Genomic DNA, 24,134 nt, shown 5'->3' with positions numbered 1-24,134 from the left:
GTTCTGTGGTTCTAAAGGGAAGGGATGTTCCAAGTTTTCCTGCGCGGGATATACCTTTTATAGAGGGGAAAGACAGTTTCAGTTTTTGTGAGGGTCTAGTGGGGTGTGGGTTTGAGGAATTCCAAAAGAGTGGGATAACGGGAGGAAGGACGCCATGTAGGATCTTGAAGGCTAAGCAGGCACATTTATAGAGGACTCTGGAGTATACTGGGAGCCAGTGAAGCTTGGAGAGGAGTGGGGAGACGTGATCGAACTTGCCTTTTGCGAAAATAAGCTTGGCCGCGGCGTTCTGAATTAGCTGAAGTCTATGGAGGTTTTTCTTAGTTAGGCTTATGTAGATGGAGTTACAGTAGTCCAGTCTAGAAAGGATGATAGATTGAACGAGGACGGCGAAGTGAGAATGATGAAAGCAGGATCTCACTCTCCTCAGCATATGAAGGCTAAAGAAGCATTTATTTTACCAAGGAGTTGAGGTGATCATTGAAGGAGAGAGAGGAGTCTATGACGATGCCTAGGACTTTGCTTGAAAACTCAAGCTGAAGAGTGGGGCCGGATGGTAGTGGGATGGAGGTGGGTAAATGATCTAAAATTGGGCCGAGCCAAAGTAGTTTTGTTTTGGACTCATTCAGTTTCATTTGTACAGATTGGGCCCAGGATTGGAGATTCGTTATACATGTGGATATGTTATCAGCAAGGTTTGAGAGGTTCGAGTCGGTCTCGAGGAGGATGAGGATGTCATCAGCATAGGAGTAGAGAGTTTCTAGGGGGGATAGATGGAGGAGTTTCAGAGAGGACATGTAGATGTTGAAAAGGATAGGGGAGAGGGGTGAGCCTTGCGGGACTCCACATTTCGGCTTCCAGGGGGGGAAGAGGTACCGTTTGTGTTAACGGTGTAGGAGCGGAAGCGTAGGAATTTCGAGAACCAATCTAGGACTGTGGAGCTTATGCCTATTTCGGAGAGTTGGAAGATTAGGATGTCGTGGTGGGCGACATCGAAGGCTGCGGAGAGGTCGAATTGTAGGAGAACAGCAAATTTGTTGCGAGAATGGAGATGTTGCACCTTAGAGATTAGTGAGGCCAAGAGGGATTCGGTGCTAAAGTTGGGTCTGAAGCCGAATTGGTGGGGTAGGAGAGTAGAGAATCTTTCTAGGTAGGATGAGAGTTGGGTGGATATGATGGATTCTAATAACTTGGTTAGGAGAGGGATATTTGCTATAGGGCGGTAGTTTGATGGCATGGAGGGGTCAAGTTCGGCCTTTTTCAGTAGAGGAGTCAATGAAATATGTCCCATGTTGGGGGAGAAAAGGCCCGATGCTAGGGCAGAGTTTATGAGTTCGGTGAGGGAAGCGATGGCCTGTGTAGGGATATTCTCGAATAGATAGGAGGGGAAAGGATCCAGAGTGCACTTGCAGGTTTTTAGTTTGAGGCAGAGTTTGGAGACTTGCGATTCGGAAACAGGCTCGAAGACGGTCCAAGATCTGTCGGCGGGAATGGGGGTGGATATAGGTAAGGTAGGGTTGAGGTCAGGGAATTGTAGGAGACTGTGGGTGGGAAGGAGGATCTTAGGGTGGTAACCTTTTCATTAAAGAAATTTACGAGGGCATCGGCTGATAGAGACGGTGGGAGCAAGGATGGGTCTTTTTTTGTAGTTAGGGAGCGCCAGATGTTGAACAGTGCACTGATCTGATTGTTGGATCTAGAGATCTTGTCTCCGAAGAAGTTCTTCCTGGCTTTTTTTAGTGTAGAATTGTAAAGTTTAATATTGACCCTCCAGGTATGTCTATCAGAGGGGGATTTAGATTTTTTCCATTTGCGCTCTAGAGCGCGACATTTCTGTTTCAGTTCTCTGTGAAGAGGTAAGTACCAGGGGGCCTTTCGGGGGTAGGAGATGGTTTTAGTGGATATTGGAGCAAGGGAGTGGTAGGTGGACTCGGAGAGGGCGGTCCAGTTGCGCCAATGGGATTCGGGGTCTGTAGGTCTAGGGTTGGAGGAGAGTTGGTTGAGGAATTTGGACCAGAATAGATTGCTTGAGGTTTTTTTGCGAAAGGTTATGGAATGTGAGGGGTGGGGTGGGGAGTCAAGATGGGACATGAAGATGGGGAGGCAGGTAGTCCCTAAGAAGTGATTGGACCAAGGGACTTGTTCCCAGCGAGTGTCGTCGGTTGAAGTTTTGAAGGCGGTAAGATCAAGGAAAGTGGTGAGGTCTAGAGTGTGCCCTTTTTCATGGGTTGGAGATGGGGTGGGTGGGGGGAAGCCTAGAGAGGTAAGGAAGTTGTTGAATTCAGTCGTGTCCTTGCTGTTGGTGTCGTCAAGGTGGAGATTAATATCACCAACGATCAGAAGTCTTTGAAATTTAAGGAAGGCATTTGTTATGGTCTCAAAGACGAGATTGGAGGATTTGGTCCAAGAGGTGTGTGGGCGGTATAGTAACAGGATGCCCAATGGGTGGGTGCGGAGTTCGTCATTGACTGAGGCAAGCAAATATTCTAGGGAAGCGTGAGTGCCCGTCTCAAGGAGCTGGACGTCAAAAAAAGATTTGTAGAGGAGTGCTAGACCACCTCCTTTTCGATTGGGTCTGGGGGAGAAGAGGCCTTGGTAACCGTGGGGGAGGAGTTCGTTTTGTGTGAATAGATCGTCTTTGGCGATCCATGATTCAGTGATGCATAGGAATCCAGGGTCGAGCTCGTCTAGAAGGTCTTTCAAGATTTGGGTCTTATTGCACACAGATCTGGCATTGCAATAAAGTGTCGGGACTGGGGTGAGAGAGTCTGAGGCAGTGTTGGGAAGATTGGCAGGGGGCAGGGGTTTTAGATTATCTTGGTTGACTTTTCGAGGGTTTTTCTTGAGAGGGGGAATTCTGGTGCGAATCAGTGTGGAGATTTTGAGTTCAGGGCAGATGTTATTGGTGTGAGCGGGGTCGAGTAGGTTGGGAGAGGGAGGTTTCAGACAGAGGGAGGTATAGAGAGGTGAGCAGAGTAGGAGGAGAAGGATCCAGAAGGATGAGTTCATGGTGGGGAATTAGGACAGGGAGGTTGATGTGTGAGAGTCTGCAGCAGGGGGGGAAAAGAGGTAGAGGAGGGAGTAGCAGGGGAACTTAGATTAAACTTGCTAAGTGCAGGGCCAAGAGTAGGAATGAGAGATAATTTTTTTTTTTTAGGGGTAGATCAAAGGGGGAGCTATATCGGTGAGAGCAGTTAGCGGCTAAGCGCTTTCCGTATAGCAGAAATACAGTTTGGTGCTGAACTAGGCAAAGACAAGGTGGAATTTGGCATCTAAATAAAAAGCATAGACAATAATAAAATATGGTACAGAGACAGGAATATGAACAAAGGTAAACTTTGGCAACGGGCAGAGTCCGGGTTGGGCAAGGGGAGCTTGTGATCTATCATGTCGAATGCCGCGGAGAGGTCTAGGGAGATAAGAAGAACTGACTGATGGTGGTCGAGGTGATACGGTATTTTTATGGTTAACCCAATGAGAGAAAGTTCTGTGGAGTGATGTTGATGAAATCCAGTTTGATTGGGGTGAAGGATTTTGGTTTGTTCAGCGAAATTAGATATTTGGCGAAAAACAATTTTCTCCATAAGCTTTGCCAAGAATGGGATGTTCGCTATGGGTCGGTAATTTGATACCTTATGTAAACTGGTTTTGTAGTCCTTGATTATTGTGTAGATGATTGACTTTTTCCATGTGTTGGGTAATATTCCTGAGGTTAAACTAGTACAGACTAAGTTTAAGATGTCGGGACCAAAGAGTGAGAAAAAGCGTTTCAGAAAGAATGGAGGAATATTTTCTGATATGGAGCCTTTCGTGTTTAGTGAATTCAGACATAGAAACATAGAAATAGACGGCAGATAAGGGCCACGGCCCATCTAGTCTGCCCACCCTAATGACCCTCCCCTACCTTTGCCTAGTGACAATGCTGGATGTCCTGGAGATTGGGAAGAATAAACCTCGAACATTTGGAGAGAGGAAGTTTTAAGGGTGCAGACGTGTTAGCTGAATCCCCTAACTTGGGGGTAACAAGATTTTTGCTGACGATGTTTGCTTGTGAGATTGAGCCTCTAATAGTTTGAATTTTGTTAATAAGATGGGAGGCAATAGCTTGAGCTGAAGGTAATTGTGCAGTTGAATTTGGTTCTATCTTCTGTGTGGTTAGTGATTTTGCTATTGCATATAATGCAGAGGTATTTTTAGCTTTTTTATTTGTTTAGAATAGTACTCTTTTTTTATCTATTGATTCCAGACTTGTAGTAGATGGCTTGTTCCTTAAATTTATTTAGGTTGTGTAAATTTTTGTTGTGCTGCCATTTTCTCTCAAGAGAGCGCAATTGTGTTTTAATAAGGGCTAGACTAGATGTATACCAGGAATTTTTTATTTTATGGGGGGAGATGGTGATAGTATAAGTAGGTGCTAAAGAGTCTAAAAGTTTGGTTATACAGGCTGTCCAAGAAGCGACTTTCTCAATGGAGGATGCTGACATTCCACTAATTGAGATCCAAAGTTAGAAGAGATAGATGCCTAATCTAGCTTTGAGTAGTCTCAAGAAGTAACTGTTTTGGGGCTAGGATTAATTGCATAGGTCTTAGTATTCTGGGAAAAAGAAATGAGAAAGTAGTCAGACTAGGGAAGTTGTTTACAAGCCTTAACCTGAATACAGTCATTCTGGGATGCTGGCACGAGCACCATGTCAAGAGTGTGCCTGGCTTTGTGAGTTGGACTGGTTATCAAAGGAAGGAGATTCAAATCTTTTAGGAGGGTCAGTAGTTCTGAGGTAGCGGCATTGCTATCATTGAAGTGTCTAGGAAGCTTTCTACTGTAGCTGTAATCGCTTGACGTGAACACGATTCTCTTCCTGATGTGCAATGCATTCTCTGGAACCAGTCTCATGTCCACTTCTGTCCATCCTTGACTATCTTCTTTACCTCTCTAATTCTGATTTAAAACCCAATTGGGTTAGAATGCTATCAGTACATTTCATTTCCCCCTGGACAACAAACCTCTTTTTGTAAATCCCTTAATAGACCAATTCATGAAAGGCCTAGTTCACACAAAACCCCACCTGTCAATCCTCCTCCTGTTACTTGGGATCTTAACATGGTCTTTCTGATTTTATGAAATCTTCTTTTGAGCTGCTTACATCTCGCTCTCTCAAACTAGTCATTTTCCTCATAGCTCTTTTGTCTGCATGCTTTGTGAGTGAACTTCAAGCCCTTGTATTAGATCCTCCCTATAGAAGGTTCTATCACGACAGAGTAGTCCTTTGAACACATCCAAAATTCCTCCCTAAAATTATCTCAGAATTCCACCTCAACCAATCCTTCATTTTACCTGTTTTCTTTCCAAATCTACATGCCCATCCTGGAGAACCAACCCTTCACACCTTTTACTTTAAAAGTACTCTGACATACTAACTCAACTGGACTAAGTCACACAGAAGGTCTTCCTAGCTCTTTGTCACCTTTGATCCTAATAGGCTAGGAGTTGATGTTTCCAAAGGAACCATTTCTACTTGGCTAGCATACTGTATCTCCTTTGAATATACTCAGGCTGTGTTGACACTACAAGGCTGTGTGACAGCCCATGATGTATGGGCTATGGCTACCTCAGTAGCTCATTTTCACTCTACATCTATAGAAGAAATCTGCAATGAGGTTGGTCTCCAAGCCACCTCCCCTACTTGGTTTAGCTTTGTTACTGAACTGATGGTCCCATGAGCTGACATCGGGCAGGATGGCACTGGCACTTGTGTGGTATGGGCACTGATTAAAAATTTAAAGTGACAGTGCACTTATAAGTGTCTATACTAGGTTCCGTGGATGACGTCACCCACGTGTGAGAACTTATGCCTGCCGTCATCAGAGTATACCTGCTACAGATAAGTATTTTTGCTATGGTGGAGGGTGACGGTTACACAAACTTGTTTTCCTAGGGTCCAACAAATAGTTAATCCTTCCCTGATAGCAATGATGCTATTCGTATCAATGGTGAACTGTTCTCTGTAGAGAATATCTCTAACAGTTAAGTAACTTAGCTTTGTAGCCATATCCTTATGGGATATTCTGTAACTCCAGGTGAGTCATCAAGCACGAACATTGCGTGAGATGGAGGAGGAGCGAGCTCGTGTTCAAGAACATTGTCATTGCCTGGAGGAAGAGACTGTCTACTTACATGCCCAGTTGGAAGCTCAGAACTTAGCAGTTGAGAATGAACAGACCAACCTACTCAACAAAGTAAGCAACATTTTAATTAAAGGACTGTATTACCAAAAAATGGTATGAGAACTTGGATGGATTATATCTGAGGAACAGAGCATTAGATGTATTGATGATATCTGAATAAAAAGTAAAGAAAATGTAAAAGTACTACACAAATAGAATGAGAGGTCAAACTAGAGGAGTTCATCTAAAACCAGAAGTCCATATGCCCACTCAGGAGTTAGCTTAAATTGGTTCTGTTTGCTGTTATTAGATGGTTGTAAGGGTTCTTGCTTAGAGGAGATCTCCTGGTTAAAATGGGGAGAAAGATTAACAGTTAATATCTAATAAGAAATACAATAGTTTGCTAACTAGAAGCTTCCCTTTCTCATACTACCCAGAAGACCCTAGCTGAGCACAGAATAACTCTTAGTTGTCAGGAGCTGTGCATTAGAATGTTGTACTAAGCTTCAGCATAGTTTCTTAACACACACACTATACTGTATTTGCAATAAACTAATGGCATGCAAGCTGCTATCGTATAAAAAAAAATACTGTTTGGGGTATTCTTATTGCAGGAGATCCTGGATTTTCTACAGGGAGAGAGCTGTTCCAGCAGGTGGTATGGGGACATACTGGACTTACTAGGGAATTCTATAAATGGTCCCTACGTTAGGTGCAGATAGGCGCCCTAATTGCAGCTGTCTGGCCTAAGTTTGGGATCAGTGCCTAACTTTTATTTTTTAATTGGCTTAATTGTTGTGGTAATTTACCATGTCAGTATTCAGCCAATCAAAAAATAATTAATTAAGCAATTTAAGAGTTTGACACTGAACTCTTTGGACCTGTAGCAATGCCTAAGTGGAGGTGCCCTCTCATGTCTAACTATGCCTATGTTAAAAAGGCATGGTTATGGGTAGAGAATAGGTGTGGTTGAGTTAGGTTTCTCACATAGGCTCCGCCAAATTAGGCAAGTGAAAAGCTGTTCTAATGGAGCAGTGCCTATGTCTAGGATGCCTAGCAACACCTAAGTCCGCTCAGGTGCTGCTAGGTGTGATTCTATAAATGGCGTCAGTTTGAGTGACAACGGCACCGAGCTGCTTGGTGCTGTTTATAGAATCTGACCCTAAGTGCTTACATATAGGGAAAATGTTTCTGATGTCACTTGGTATGGCTTAATATTTTTTATGTTTAAATGTGTTTATTCAGTTTCAAAAATAACCAATCAACAACAAAAAAAATTTCAGCTTGAACTTCATAGCCAATGCACAGTTCTATATTTCCCTCCCACCCTCCCCAAACCAAAAATATATCTTTCACGCTACAATCCAAGAATCAAAGATGTCTACAGTTAACCATTCAACAATCTGCTGCGAGCATGAGGTGCCAGGGTTTGCCAAAAAGGTTCCCAAACAAACCGATAGTGCTTTTCCTGAGGAGAGTCTATATCCACAAAGTCACGGCGCTCCAAGGCAGCTTGTCCAATCATGAGGGATTGCCAAAGAGAATAAGAAGGTGTGTCTGCTGTAATCCATGCAGTTTTCATGCCCAAAAGAACTGCTCAAGCCAAAAAAGCTGTCATCCCCCTACATTTCGGAAGGGAAAGTGTATAAATTCCAAAAAGAGCTTGTGGAGTAGGTGTCCAATGCCAAATAGTCGAAATACAAGGTCCTAAGAGTTGCCAAAATGCTGAGACTAGGACAAGACCAAAATTGATGACCTAACAAAGCATAGGACTGTCCACATTTCATGCAGCAAGGAGAACGAATTGCCATACAATATGCTCTGGTAAGGGATATATATAATCGAAGCCAAAATTTATGTTGGAGTTCCCACAGGATAATACTAGGGGTCCACCGTAAAGCTCTCTTCAAAAAGCGTTGTAGATGAAGTTCAGAAATTGGGCTCTGTAAGTTATCAGTCCAAGTTCTGGATAGAATCTCCAAGTTAATGCCCGATTGACAGTCCAAAATGCCCATCATATGAAAGCAAAGCGGTATAAGAGTCTGTGCAGATAAACTAAACATTTCAGATACCTGCTCTCTACATGACTCCAACAATTGACAGATAGGTAAAGATTGTACATAATGCTTCAATTGAAAATAGGGAAAACATAAGAAGAACATAAGAAGTTGCCTCCGCTGAGTCAGACCAGAGGTCCATCCTGCCCAGCGATCCGCTCTCGCAGCGGCCCATCAGGCCTAATTGCCTGAATAGTGTCCCTGACTAATTTTGTAACTGCCTCTAATCCTCTAATCCTATCCCTATTACCTACCTCTACTCCTATCTGTACCCCTCAATCCCTTTGTCCTCCAGGTACCTGTCCAGACCCTCTTTGAAGCCCTGTAGCGTGCTCCTGCTTATCACATCCTCCGGTAGCGCGTTCCATGTATCCACCAATCTCTGAGTGAAAAAGAACTTCCTGGCGTTTGTTCTAAACCTTTCCCCTTTCAATTTCTCTGAGTGCCCCCTTGTACTTGTGGTTCCCCGTAATTTAAAAATCTGTCCCTGTCTACTCTTTCTATGCCCTTCATGATCTTGAAGGTTTCTATCATGTCTCCTCTAAGTCTCCGCTTTTCCTGGGAGAAAAGCCCCAGCTTCTTCAGTCTGTCAGTATATGAGAGGTCTTCCATACCCTTTATTAGCTTAGTTGCTCTTTTCTGGACTCTCTCAAGTACCGCCATGTCCTTCTTGAGGTACGGCGACCAGTACTGGACACAGTACTCCAGGTGCGGGCGCACCATTGCAAGATACAGTGGCAGGAAGACTTCCTTCGTCCTGGTCGTGATACCTTTCTTAATGATGCCCAACATTCTGTTTGCCTTCCTTGAGGCTGTGGCGCACTGCGCCGACGCCTTCAATGATGTGTCTACCATCACTCCCAGGTCTCTTTCAAGGTTACTCACCCCTAGCGGTGATCCCCCCATTTTGTAAGTGAACATCGGGTTCTTTTACCCTACATGCATGACCTTGCATTTCCCTATGTTGAAGCTCATTTGCCACTTTTTGGCCCACTCTTCCAGCGCTGTCAGATCTTTTTGGAGATTTTTGCAGTCCTCCTTGCTTTCAACCCTGCTGTATAATTTGGTGTCATCCGCAAATTTAATAACCTCACATTTTGTTCCTGCTTCCAGGTCGTTAATAAATATATTGAACAGGAGCGGTCCTAGCACCGACCCCTGCGGAACTCCACTCGTGACCCATTGCCAGTCTGAGTAATGGCCCTTTATTCCAACCCTCTGTTTCCTGTCTGCCAGCCAGTTTTTGATCCATCGGTGGATCTCCCCTTGCACCCCGTGGTTCCATAGCTTCCTTAGCAGTCTTTCATGTGGTACCTTGTCGAAGGCTTTTTGGAAGTCAAGGTAAATGATGTCTATAGATTCCCCTTTAGCCACCTGGCTGTTCACCCCCTCAAAGAAGTATAATAAGTTAGTGAGGCATGACCTGCCCTTGCAGAAGCCATGCTGGCTCGGCTTTAGCTGCCCAGTGTTTTCGATGTGTTCCCAGATGCTGTCTTTAATCAGCGCTACCATCATCTTTCCCGGGACTGAGGTCAAGCTCATCGGCCTGTAGTTTCCTGGGTCTCCCCTTGAGCCTTTCTTGAAGATGGGCATGACATTTGCTATTTTCCAGTCTTCCGGAATCTCTCCAGTTTATAAGGATAGGTTGCATATTTGTCTAAGTGGCTCAGCTATTTCGTTCCTTAGTTCCTTGAGTACCCTTGGGTGAATGCCGTCCGGACCTGGCGATTTGTCGCTCTTTAGCCTGTCTATCTGCCTAAGGACATCCACTTTGCTCACCTCTAGTTGGACCAGATTTTCATCCTGATCTCCTTTTACGATCTCCTCGGGTTCCGGAATGTTGGTTGTGTCCTCCAAACATCAGTTTGCAACAAGGAATATTTGTGTTGCAACTGTTCAAATGAATACATAGAACTCTCTTCATTGACCACTTGAAACAAGTATTGCAATCCCTTCTCCTTCCAGAGTCAAAAGGAGTTGGTATGGCTTAATATTAAACATACAGAAAACCGGATCTTTCTAATCAAAATCCAACCCACATATCGGTTCAATATAGCAATAAAGGGTTAAAGGATATTTGACAACTGTTCTACCTAACAGTGTTCGGCTTAATAAATGCCATCAAAATTTTTAATTCTAGCTCCCTTTACTCAATTATCTTTCTTTTTTTCTAAAAAAAAATATATTCATTGGCACCTGAGCAAGGGACATTGACGTCTTCTTGAAAGCTCAAGGTTTGAAAAATAATAAAACATGCAAAATGACACAAGCGCAAGGTTTTAAAAATTATAATTAAGATTTATTGAGTTATTGTTTCTATTTTTCCATTATGAGATCAAAAGAATAAAGCATAATTGCTTGCATTAACAGTTGCGCTAATGGGAGAACACATAAGATCAATGATAGCTCATCGTGTGGCTATTAGCCTGAAATATACATCTGGCTTGTAGCCGTGAGCGCTTGAGATCGTTCGTAGTTCTCTATTATATTTATTTGGATACATGAACTTGTGCTTTAGCCAAAACTTTATGCAAGTTTAGTGTGATTCACAAAAATTTATAGGATTATTAATATTACAAGATCGTTATAGTTGCCAAATGCTGGCCTTCTGATAACGAGCTCACGTCAGGATCTCATGACCCTCTTATTATATACTTTTGGCTCATTGTGACATCATCAATCTCTTAACCAATAACAATTAACAAAGGAGGTGTTTCAAATTAGACAAAGACAAAAGTTTCAGAAAAGTACATTTGTTTGCTTATAGTCGTTTCTGAATATAAATCATAATTTTCACAAAAATATATTAAGATAAATTATTTCTTAAAAAGATGCTGAAATGTTCTCAGCCTGCTTGTCAGCTAAGTTTCATCCACACACAGTGCTGAAAAGTTGTTAGCCTGAAGGAGGGGGGCTGGTTCCCCCTCTCTATGCTAGAGATTGTTAATTATGTCCAGATGTTGTGCCCTTTGAATTTGTTTAGGTTGCAAATATATATTATGTTCTTCTACCAATTCTTTTGTTCAGTACACAGCCATACACACACTCCAGTCATATTTGCTTGGCCAAGCTTCCATACATAATTTTCATTCATAATTATATTTAATTCCTGTTATATCTTAGTTTGAGACACGTTATCTTCCTAACCAGTCTAAGCACATGTGGTATTTATTAACACCAAGGAAACTAAACAAAGAAAAACAGAGAGGACAAAGAAGACAGAAACTAGTCACTGGCACAAAATGGTGTCCAAAGACAGAGAAGATATAGAAAAGACAGAGAACCCAAAATGGATTCCTCTGGTTTCTCTTATGATCTGGCCCAACAGCAAAGTACATAAAAAGAACACCATTCTTTCCCTTATATTAATGTGTAGTGTGTTTTTCTGGTTTTAGCTACATTTATTTTTATTCACCTTTTTTCGTCCGCTTCCATGGGTGTGGCCTTAACTAACACATATGCTTGTATCTAACTAGAAGTACCCAGAATCATACGAAAAACAGGCATTTTTGTAGAAAAACTCCACAAAAATACTGCACCATCATGTTCTGACATCCATTCCATTACCGTCCCATAAACATCACCCCCTACTGGCCACGAGCCACTACTCCTCACACCCAAGTATTTAATAAACTAGGAGAATGATATATCATATAATATGAACAGTTGTCGGTGCATAGGACCTCTCATAACATATGTTATCCCAAATCCATATTCTGTCCAATTTGCAGCAAATAATCATTTATACCAGTATTCGTCAACCTTTTTACATCTATGGACTGGCGGAAATAAAATAATTATTTTGTGTACTGGCACCAGTCTGCGGACCGGCGGTTGAAGAGCACTAGACTAAGTCGTGGGCCAGACCCCACCCATATTCACCCCAGACCCCACCCCCATGATAGTACTAATTGTAATGCTATTTTTTCCATTCATTTTTCAAATATACACACAATATAATCATAACAACACATAATGGTTAACCACAAAATTAAACTATACAAAGCACAATGTATGCTTCTCAACATTCATTCCTACCAGAACAGATTACCACTATGCAAATACGGGACCACAAACTAAAATACTAATACAGTGGTACCTTGGTTTACGAACATAATTTGTTCCAGAAGCATGCTCATAATCCAAAGTACTCGTATATCAAAGCACATGTCCCCATAGGCCACAATGTAAACTGAAACAATTTGTTCCACAACCAAGGTTTACTATGGTGGCCCAGGGGTGGGTGGATACCTGTCTGTGGGTGCTGCAGCCCTTGCAGCGTGGTGGTTTCCTTTCCCCAGGGTCCCCATGCAGCTCTCCTCCCTCTTCGGCGATGCCTTTGCCATTAACCAGCGCCTCCCGGCTTCCGATTCAAGCCGGCCATCCTCCAGACGCATGCACTGGACCTCTGCACTCCCCCGTCAAGCTGGCGCCGCTCCAACAACACGCGCACCATGTGCTGGTCCGTGGCCGGAATGTGCCTCGGGCCTGAGGAGATCAGTGGACAAAGCCACGTATGGCGGCTCCTTGCACATCATCCAGAAGCTTTTCCTCTGACATTCAAAAGTCAGAGAGAAGGCTTCATGTTCAGGCGCAGGACGTGTTTAGGAGCTGCCACCGCCCGCAGCTTGTGCATTGATCTCCTTAGGCCTGAGGCACGTTTTGGTAGCGGACCGGCAGGAAAATTTTCAAACTGGCACTGGTCCACGGACCGGTGGTTGATGAACACTGATTTATACCATTACCTCCATCCCATCCCTTATATATTACATCCGAAAAGAATTTGTGTTTGTGTATTGTTTAAATTAATATTTAATTAAATTAATCTAAATTCATGTTTCAAGGATAGTGTGATGAGATAAATTCTCTCACTCTTTTTTCATATTTCTTAATTTTCTAGAAACAGCAACAATTATTTCATATGGCAAACCGCCAATCCAACGTTGGTTCTGTTGTCATAAACTGCCCGACGCTCTGCTCTTTCTCGAGCGTTTCAGGCGCAAGACCTTCATCAGGGGATATTATTGTTGCTGAATTACTAAAACCAAACATGTGCTGAAACAGTGCCAGCCCCATTAGACCCACCCAGCCTTGTATCTACATAGGGAATCCAAACAAACTACAATCCGCTATTAACCCTGAATATATTAGTGCTTCTCTATATTTGTGCAGTCTAAAACAAACGAAAGATACAAAACGAGAAAAAGGAAAACTTCCCAAACCCTCAGCTTACTTACTTATAATCATTGCATAATGTGCGGTGCACTGTTGCTACAAAAGTTTAATACTTTTAAAACGATTCTCCATTTTATCTCTGCTCCTTAAAACGTCACTGCGTGACATTACAACGTAAATCCGTCAGAGACTTGCAATAACGCATTGACGTGTGTGATCCCGGAGGATTGGAAGATAGCCAACGTTACGCCCATCTTTAAAAAGGGATCAAGAGGTGACCCGGGAAACTATAGACCGGTGAGTCTGACCTCGGTTCCGGGGAAAATGGCGGAAACACTGATAAAAGAAAACATCGATGAACATTTTGAAAAAAATGAACTTCTGATATCCAGCCAACATGGTTTCTGCAGGGGAAGATCGTGCCTGACTAACTTATTGCACTTCTTCGAGGGAATTAACAAACAGATGGACAGAGGAGACCCCATAGACATCATATACCTAGATTTCCAGAAAGCCTTTGACAAGGTGCCTCATGAACGTCTACTCCGGAAACTGAAGAACCATGGGGTGGACGGAGATGTGCATAGATGGATCAGAAACTGGTTAGAGGGTAGGAAACAGAGAGTAGGAGTGAAGGGCCTCTACTCGGACTGGAGGAGGTTCACGAGTGGTGTTCCGCAGGGCTCGGTGCTCGGGCCGCTGCTTTTTAATATATTCATAAATGATCTAGAAACAGGAACGAAGTGTGAGATAATAAAATTTGCAGACGACACCAAACTATTTTATGGAGCTTGGACGAAGGAGGAATGGTAAGAACTGCAAAGGGACTTGGACAAACTAGGGGAATGGGCAGAGAGATGGCAGATGAAGTTCAATGTTGAGAAGTGTAAAGTATTGCATGTGGGAAGCAGAAACCCGAGGTACAATTATACGATGGGAGGGATGTTATTGACTGAGAGTACCCAAGAAAGGGACTTGGGGGTAATGGTGGACATGACAATGAAGCCGACGGCACAGTGCGCAGCGGCCGCTAAGAGAGCGAATAGAATGCTAGGTATAATCAAGAAGAGTATTACAACCAGAACGAAAGAAGTTATCCTGCCACTGTACTGGGCAATGGTGCGTCCGCATCTTGAATACTGCGTCCTGTATTGGTCACCGTACCTTAAGAAGGATATGACGTTACTCGAGAGAGTTCAGAGGAGAGTGGCAAGACTGATTAAGGGGTTGGAAAGCCTTTCATACGCTGAGAGATTGGAGAAACTGGGTCTCTTTTCCCTGGAGAAGAGGAGACTTAGAGGGGATATGATAGAGACTTACAAGATCATGAAGGGCATAGAGAGAGTAGAGAGGGAGAGATTCTTCAAACTTTCAGAAAATAAAAAAACAAGAGGGCATTCGGAAAAGTTGAAAGGGGACAGATTCAAAACTAATGCTAGGAAGTTCTTCTTTACCCAACGTGTGGTGGACACCTGGAATGCGCTTCCAGAGGACGTTATAGGGCAGAGTACGGTACTGGGGTTCAAGAAAGGATTGGACAATTTCCTGCTGGAAAAGGGGATAGAGGGGTATAGATAGAGGATTACTATATATACTATATATGTCCTGGACCTGTTGGGCCGCCACGTGAGCGGACTGCTTGGCACGATGGACCTCCTCAGGTCTGACCCAGCAGAGGTATCACTTATGTTCTTATATAGTGTTTGAGGTTTGTGCAGATGAAGATTGAGCTTGCAGGAATGAGACAGTGATAGGAAAATAACTTGTGGGGACAGGATGAGAAAATGAGTTCTGTGGGGATGGGGAAAAATTTGTCCCTGTGTCATTCTCTACTGTAAACCTAAGAGCTGTACACATTCAGATGAAAGCTTTCATTAAGTGATGGGTAATATAATTACCGTATTTTCACGTAGATAACGCGCACACGTGTAAAACGCGCACACGGGTATAGCGCGCGAAAAACACAAATCTATGTACAGAAATTTTTATATACCGCGCACACCCGTATACCGCACATGCTGCCTGACTCTCCCGTCGCCGCCCGACTCTCCTCTGGCCACCCCGACTCTCTTTCGCCCACCCCGACTCTCCTCTCCCCCTTGAAGTCCTGTCCCCACCCTGAAAGCCTGATGCCCCCCCGACGTCCGATTCCCCCCCCCGCAGGACTGCTCGCACCCCCACTGCGAAGGATCGCTCGCACGCACCCTCACCCCGAAGGACCGCTCGCACACACTCCCACCCGCACCCGCACCCTGAAGGACCGCTCGCACCCCCACAGGCTTCCGACCCCCCCCATCATGTAGAAGCTCCTACCGGTGTCCTGCTGCTTCCTCTTGGAGGTCCCGACTCCCCGACACGATCGGGGCAAGAGGGAGCTCAAGCCCTCTTGCCCCAGCCAACCGCGGCACCCCCGACACGATCGGGGCAAGAGGGAGCTCAAGCCCTCTTGCCCCCCCCCGACTCCCCGACACGATCGGGGTAAGAGGGAGCTCAAGCCGTCTTGCCCCCACCGACTCCCCGACACGATCGGGGCAAAAGGGAGCCCAAGCCCTCTTGCCACGCCGACTCCCCAACTCCCCGACAATATCGGGCCAGGAGGGAGCCCAAGTCCTCCTGTCCCTGGCGACCCCCCCCCGCTAGTTGTTCGGGCCGGGAGGGAGCCCAAACCCTCCTGCCCTCGACGCAAACCCCACTCCCAATGACCGCCCCCCCCAAGAACCTCCGACCGCCCCCCCAGCCGACCCGCGACCCCCCTGGCCGACCCCCACGACACCCCCACCCCCCTTCCCCGTACCTTTGTGTAGTTGGCCGGACAGACGGGAGCCAAACCCGCCTGTCCGGCAGGCAGCCAACGACGGAATGAGACCAGATTGGCCCATCCTTTCCAAAGCTCCGCCTACTGGTGGGGCCTAAGGCGCCTGGGCCAATCAGAATAGGCCCGGGAGCCTTAGGTCCTTCCTGGGGGCGGGTCCTTGGGCATATGGTCGGGTTGGGCCCATGTGCCTCAGGCCCCGCCCCCAGGTGGGACCTAAGGCTCCCGGGCCTATTCTGATTGGCCCAGGCGCCTTAGGCCCCACCAGTAGGCGGAGCTTTGGGACGGATGGGCCAATCCGGCCTCATTCCGTCGTTGGCTGCCTGCCGGACAGGCGAGTTTGACTCCCGTCTGTCCGGCCAACTACACAAAGGTACGGGGAAGGGGGGTGGGGGTGTCGTGGGGGTCCGCCAGGGGGGTCGTGGGTCGGCTGAGGGGGGTGGTCGGAGGTTCTTGGGGGGGCGGTCGTTGGGGGAGGGGGGTTTGCGTCGAGGGCAGGAGGGCCTGGGATCCCTCCTGCCCGTAATGTAGTGCGGGGTTGGGGTAGGGGGTCGCCGTGGCCAGGAGGGTTTGGGCTCCCTCCTGGCCCAAATAACTAGCGGGGTGGGGGGGTCGCCAGGTCCAGGAGGACTTGGGCTCCCTCCTGGCCCGATATTGTCAGTGAGTTGGCGAGTCGGCGGGGCAAGAGGGCTTGAGCTCCCTCTTGCCCCGATCGTGTCGGGTGTGCCGCGGTTGGCTGGGGCAAGAGGGCTTGAGCTCCCTCTTGCCCCGATCGTGTCTGGTGTCGGGACCGCCAAGAGGAAGCAGCAGGACACCGGTAGGAGCTTCTACATGATGGGGGGTGGGGGGGGTCGGGAGGCTGTGGGGGTGCGGGTGGGAGTGCGTGCTAGCGGTCCTTCGGGGTGGGGGTGCGTGCGAGCGGTCCTTCGGGGTGGGGGTGCGAGCGGTCCTGCGGGGGGTGAATCGGACATCGGGGGGGGGAACTATGTAAAAAAAATTTTGTACAACGCGCTCACGCGTATAACGTGCGAGGGTATGCGCGGTACGTAAAAACCACGTATAACGCGCGCGTTATATGCGAGAAAATACGGTAGTGTCTTTCTGTCAGAATATAGATCTGAGGCTGTATAAGCTGTATCCTCTGAGGAAAGAACCAGATGCATTAGTCATATTTAGCTGCAAGTGTTGTCCTTGTTGCTTTACAACTTTGTATTTTATGGTAATTATTTCCTGCATTACTTTGGCTGGGATTTGGAGCAGGCAGTTTATACAAATTTGATAAATGAATAGTTATGGTGAAAGTTGAGGAATTTAGGGATCAATGTTCATGGTTAAATTGCTTGTTCAGTTTAATTGGTTGCACTCGGTGCCATTGCAAATGTCCACTTAGCATCCAATATGAAATAGCTATTTTTTTTTGGGGGGGGGGGGCGGGGTGTTCTGGGGGCAGAGTCAGCACTGCTATTTGGCACTAAATAGGACCACATAAGTCATTCCTATCTTTATGCCAGGGTAAGTTTTCACGGGCTTTGTGTACCTAGAAATTTAATTCCGGAGCCTAAATATGGCCTTGCATTGAATGTAGGGATAACACTAGTGGCAGCCAGCAAAATGCCGGCTGAATATTGGTCCCTTAGTTTACTCAATTAAAAATGACATCTTTCAATGGATAGTTGGGGATAAAGGAATTGTAGGTGTCTGGGAAAGTAGATGGGGGTCTACGGTTGAACAAATTCTCCTCTGAAATATGTATCTGGATATGATCTTTGTTTACTAATACTGAAACTGATATGAAAAGATATTTATAAAATGTCATTAAGGTTTGCACTTCCTTCTTTGCAGCTCAGCCATAAGACAGGGGAGCTGGAGAGGCTCAAAAAGGAACTGCTGAAGGTGAAGGCTGAGGCACATGCTGTAGAACAAAAGGTACTTTTCTATCAAGAGAGAAAAAGCTTTGTTCGTCTGTCTCTGGCGCGAACATTTAAAAAGGAAATAGAACAGCTTTTGAACTAAGATGGGGGGGGGGGGGGATCTGACAGTTGCCCAGGAGCAGATGCTTTGGTGTGGAGAATCTTTGAAAGATACTATTGAAACAGGCAGGGCCGGCATTAGGGGAGGGTAAACAGGGCAGCTTCCCTGGGCCCCATAGCTCCAGCGGGTTCCGTGGTCTGGGCATGTCTTCCAAAATCAAATTTTTTCTCTCATAGGGGCCTTGATGCAGCAGCCATACTCACAAGTTGCATGTGGCTGCCCCAAAGATTCTTCTCTGATGCAACTTCCTGTTTCCGCCTAAGTGGATCACAGTAAGAGGAGAAGCTTTGGGGCAGGATATATGCAATATATCAGAAGCTGACAGGCTATACGCAGGAAATGAAGACAGGAAACTGACAGAGTTGACAGTCAGTCTAGAAGAGGTATGTAGACAGATTGATAGGCTTAAAACGATAAATTCCCAGGACTGGACGGTATTCATCCGAGTGTAATCAAGGAATTGAAAGGGGTTATAGCTGAACTGCTCCAACTAATAGCCAATCTGTCAATCAAATCAGGAAGGATTCCAAAAGACTGGAAAGTGACGAATGTTACGCCAATCTTCAAGAAAGTTTCGAGGGGAGTTCCGAGAAACTACAGACCGGTGAGTCTGACCTCGGTACCGGGAAAGATGGTAGAGGCACTGATAAAGGACCGTATCATTGATCACCTTGACGGACACAATCAGATGAGGACCAACCAGCACGGTTTCAGCAAAGGAAGATCTTGCTTGATGAACTTACTGCACTTTTTCGAGGGAGTAAACAGGCAGATAGACAAGGGTGACCCAGTCGACATTGTATATCTGGATTTTCAGAAGGTGTTTGACAAGGTCCCGCATGAACGACTACTTTGAAAAATTGCGAACCATGAAATCGAGCGTGAAATACTCACGTGGATTAAAAACTGGTTGACGGATAGGAAACAGAGAGTGGGGGTAAATGGACAATACTCGGACTGGAAAAGCGCTACGAGTGAAGTGGCGCAGTGTTCGGTGCTTAGGCCCATGCTTTTTAACAAATTTATAAATGACCTAGAAATTGGTATGACGAGCAAGGTGATTAAATTTGCAGACAATACAAAGTTATTCAGAGTAGTGAAGACACAGAAGGATTGCGAAGACCTCCAACGTGACATAAACACGCTCGAGAAATGGGCTGCGACATGGCAAATGAGGTTTAACGTGGATAAGTGTAAGGTGATGCATGTCAGTAACAAAAATCTTATACACAAATACAGAATGTACGGTGCAGTACTCGGAGAAACCCCCCAGGAAAAAGACTTGGGAGTACTGGTAGACAAGTCAATGAAGTCTTCCGCGCAATGAGTGGCGGTGGCGAAAAAGGCAAACAGAATGCTAGGAATGATTAAGAAGGGGATCAAAAACAGATTAGAGAAGGTTATCATGCCGCTGTACCGGGCCATGGTACGCCCCCACCTAGAATACTGCATCCAGCACTGGTCGTCTTACATGAAAAAGGACATAGTACTACTCAAAAGGGTCCAGAGAAGAGCGATTAAAATGGTTAAGGGGCTGGAGGAATTGCCGTACAGTGAGAGGCTAGAGAAACTGGGCCTCTTCCTTGAAAAGAGGAGACTGAGAGTGGACATGATCAAAACATTCAAGATAATGAAGGGAATAGACTTAGTAGATAAAGACAGCTTATTTATCCTCTCCAAGGTAGAGAGAATGAGGGCACTCTCTAAAGTAGAAAGGGGACAGATTCCGTACAAACGTAAATAAGTTTTCTTTACCCTGAGAGTGGTAGAAATCTGGAACGCTCTTCTGGAGGCTGTTGTAGGGGAAACACCCTCCAGGGATTCAAGACAAAGAACATAAGAAGTTGCCTCCGCTGAGGCAGACCAGAGGTCCATCTTGCCCAGCGGTCCGCACCCGCGGCGGCCCATCAGGCCTAATTGCCTGAACAGTGTTCCTGACTAATTTTGTAACTGCCTCTAATCCTCTAATCCTATCCCTATGACCTACCTGTACCCCTCAATCCCTTTGACCTCCAGGTACCTATCCAAACCTTCTTTGAAGCCCTGCAGCGTGCTCCTGCTTATCACATCCTCCGGTAGCGCGTTCCATGTATCCACCACCCTCTGGGTGAAAAAGAACTTCCTGGCGTTTGTTCTAAACCTTTCCCCTTTCAATTTCTCTGAGTGCTCCCTTGTACTTGTGGTTCCCCATAACTTAAAAAATCTGTCCCTGTCTACTCTTTCTATGCCCTTCATGATCTTGAAGGTTTCTATCATGTCCCCTCTAAGTCTCCGCTTTTCCAGGGAGAAAAGCCCCAGCTTCTTCAGTCTGTCAGTATATGAGAGGTCCTCCATACCCTTTATTAGCTTAGTTGCTCTTCTCTGGACTCTCTCAAGTACCGCCATGTTCTTCTTGAGGTACGGCGACCAGTACTGGACACAGTACTCCAGGTGCGGGCGCACCATTGCACGGTACAGTGGCAGGATGACTTCCTTCGTCCTGGACGTGATACCCTTCTTAATGATGCCCAACATTTTGTTTGCCTTCCTTGAGGCTGTGGCGCACTGCGCCGACGCCTTCAATGATGTGTCTACCATCACTCCCAGGTCTCTTTCAAGGTTACTCACCCCTAGCGGTGATCCCCCATTTTGTAAGTGAACATCGAGTTTTTATTCCCTACATGCATGACTTTGCATTTCCCTATGTTGAAGCTCATTTGCCACTTTTTGGCCCACTCTTCCAGCGCTGTCAGATCTTTTTGGAGATCTTTGCAGTCCTCCGTGTTTTCAACCCTGCTGTATAGTTTGGTGTCGTCCGCAAATTTGATAACCTCACATTTTGTTCCCGCCTCCAGGTCATTAATAAATATATTGAACAGGAGCGGTCCCAGCACCGACCACTGCGGAACTCCGCTCATGACCCATTGCCAGTCTGAGTAATGGCCCTTTACTCCAACCCTCTGTTTCCTGTCCGCCAGCCAGTTTTTGATCCATCGGTGGACCTCCCCTTGCACCCCGTGGTTCCATAGCTTCCTTAGCAGTCTTTCGTGTGGTACCTTGTTGAAGGCTTTTTGGAAGTCAAGGTAAATGATGTCTATAGATTCCCCTTTATCCACCTGGCTGTTTACCCCCTCAAGGAAGTATAATAAGTTTGTGAGGCATGACTTGCCCTTGCAGAAGCCATGCTGGCTCGGCTTTAGCTGCCCAGTGTTTTCGATGTGTTCCCAGATGCTGTCTTTAATCAGCGCTTCCATCATCTTTTCCGGGACCGAGGTCAAGCTCACCGGCCTGTAGTTTCCTGGGTCTCCCCTTGAGCCTTTCTTGAAGATGGGCGTGACATTTGCTATTTTCCAGTCTTCCGGAATCTCTCCAGTTTTTAAGGATAGGTTGCATATTTGTCAAAGTGGCTCAGCTATTTCGTTCCTTAGTTCCTTGAGTACCCTTGGATGAATGCCGTCCGGACCCGGTGATTTGTCACTCTTTAGCCTGTCTATCTGCCTGAGGACATCCTCCTTGCTCACCTCTAGTTGGACCAGATTTTCATCCTGATCTCCTTTTACGATCTCTTCCGGTTCCGGAATGTTGGTTGTGTCCTCCTTCGTGAAAACTGAAGTGAACCTGTCAGCTATCTCCTTTTCCTCTTTTACTACTCCCTTTCTGTCTCCATCATCCAAGGGTCCCACTTCCTCCCTTGCTGTTTGCTTCCCCTTGACGTAGCTGAAGAATGATTTGAAGTTTGTTGCTTCCCCCGCCAATCTCTTTTCATATTCTCTTTTTGCTTTCCTAACCACTCGGTGACACTCCTTTTGGTGTTTTTTGTGCTCCTTTTGCTTGTCCTCTGATTTGTCCTTTTTCCATTTTTTGAATGATGCCTTTTTGTCACTTATCGCTTTCTTCACTGCATTCGTTATCCACACTGGGTTTTTTGCTCTATTTTTTTTGCAACCTTTCCTGAACTTGGGGACGCATAGGTTTTGTGCTTCATGCACCGTGCCCTTTAGTAAGGTCCAGGCTTTTTCTACGGACTCCATATTCCTTGCGGTGTCATTGAGTTTCTTTCCCACCATTTTCCTCATAGTGTCATAATTCCCTTTTTTGAAGTTCAGTGCTGTCGTTGTAGTTCTTTTCACCTTTGATGGTCCAATTTCTAGCCTGTACTGGATCGCGTTGTGATCGCTGTTTCCTAGTGGGGCTAGTACCGCCACCTCTTTAGCGGATCCCCCTAGTCCGGTGAAGATTAGGTCAAGAGTGGCATCTCCCCAAAGTTAGACAAGTTCCTACTGAACCAGAACGTACGCAGGTAAGGCCAGACTCAATTAAGGCACTGGTCTTTGACCTAAGAGCCGCTGCGGGAGCGGACTGCTAGGCGCAATGGACCACTGATCTGACCTAGCAGCAGCAATTCTTATGTTCTTATGAGAGAGTCGGACAGTGGATGGATGGAAGAGAATGAAAGAAGATGAGGAAAGGAGAAACCAGACAACAAAAGTAGAAATTTTTTTTCTATTTCTTTTATTGCTTTAGGATAAAGTGGTATTGTAGCTGTGTTGATAAACGTTTATAAATAGAAAATGGAAATAAGGTAAACATTTAATTGGACTAATTTTAATACATTTTGATTAACTTTCAGAGACCAAATCCTTCTTCTTCAAGTCAGAACAGGATACTGTAACAGAAGTATACTGGTGGCAATTCTTATGTTCTCATGAAGAAAGAGGTTTTGACCTCTGAAAGCTAATTGAGAAATATGTTATTCCAATAAAATGGTGTCACTAAATTTTCTTCTGCCAAGCCTCCTACCCAATTGCAAAATATAAATACCTAATTTGGTGGGCTTTCCAAAGTCCTGCTGCCTAAAGATCTCTTCCTCTAGTTCGGCGGCCAGAACCCTTCAAGCTCTGCAGCTGGTGGCAGCTCAGAGATACTGCTGCTAGCTGCAGAGCTTGGAGATTACTGGTTGCCAGACTCTTGTTTAATATTTTCCTTGCGCCTTTAATGACCCTTTGCCAATCTATTGGATTTAATGCGTTTGCCTATGCAGACAACATTCAACTTTTATATCCAATAGACACCGAGAATCCCTCAGAAGTTTTTTCAATTACCAAGAAACTTGAGCAAATACATCAATGGCTTGCTACTAATAGACTTGCTCTTAATATTACCAAATCAAATGTTATGTTTTTTCCGTGGAAAGGAGGACTAAAATTTGACTATCCCTTTACTCTTTCAGGTGTTACTCTTCAGGCAGTTACTACTATTAAAATTTTAGGGGTCATATTCGATCAGAGACTGTCTTATCATGATCATATTAGCAGCATAGTTAAATCAACATTTTTTAGATTACAGCAAATTCGTTTAATTTCAAAATGGTTAGAACCCAAATCTTTAAACATACTAATCCATTCATTGATCATCTCTAAAATTTTTTACTGTAATTCCCTATTTAAGGGTATTGCTCAAAAAGAGATTAGGCGTTTACAGTGAATTCAAAATGCTTCTATTAAAATCATTATGAAAGCAAAAAATTTGATCATGTTTTACCACTTCTTAAAAAATCTCATTGGCTTCCAGGATCACATAGAACAATTTACAAAATATGTTTATTGTCGCTTAAGGCTGAGCTCTATAAGTCAAAAGCTTTCATCGATAGGATTCTAATTCCCTACGCCTCCACTAGAATACTCCGATCTAATGACCAACATCTGCTAACCATTCGTTTACTTAAAACTATTAATACACGAAGACAATATGGGGCTAATAATAAAAAAAAAGTCTAAAAAGTGGCCTAAATGGGTACTTGGACGATCAAAAAGCCTGATCGTCCAAGTACCCATAATCAAAGCTGGTTTTAGACGTACCTAAAACCAGCTTAGGCCTTTTCCCTGCCTCTAAACGCATAGAGCAGAAAGAGGCGTTTT

The 24,134-nt window shown here is 45.1% G+C and overlaps 1 protein-coding gene across 2 annotated transcripts in view; it reads left to right on the top strand.

Annotated features, from left to right (window-relative positions):
* Positions 1–24,134, top strand: part of PMFBP1 (polyamine modulated factor 1 binding protein 1) — a 561,980-nt gene that overhangs the window by 145,879 nt on the left and 391,967 nt on the right. Inside the window, exons 6-7 of one of the 2 annotated variants that reach the window (XM_033943673.1) lie at positions 6,076–6,234; positions 18,049–18,132. In XM_033943673.1, the coding sequence (XP_033799564.1) occupies positions 6,076–6,234; positions 18,049–18,132 (243 nt within the window). The remainder of the gene's footprint in view (positions 1–6,075; positions 6,235–18,048; positions 18,133–24,134) is intronic. The other variant, XM_033943674.1, reaches the window with a different exon arrangement.

Source organism: Geotrypetes seraphini, chromosome 4 (assembly GCF_902459505.1).
Source record: "Geotrypetes seraphini chromosome 4, aGeoSer1.1, whole genome shotgun sequence".
In the NCBI taxonomy this organism is placed as follows: Eukaryota; Metazoa; Chordata; class Amphibia; order Gymnophiona; family Dermophiidae; genus Geotrypetes; species Geotrypetes seraphini.
This window is presented reverse-complemented; position numbering and strand designations above follow the sequence as displayed.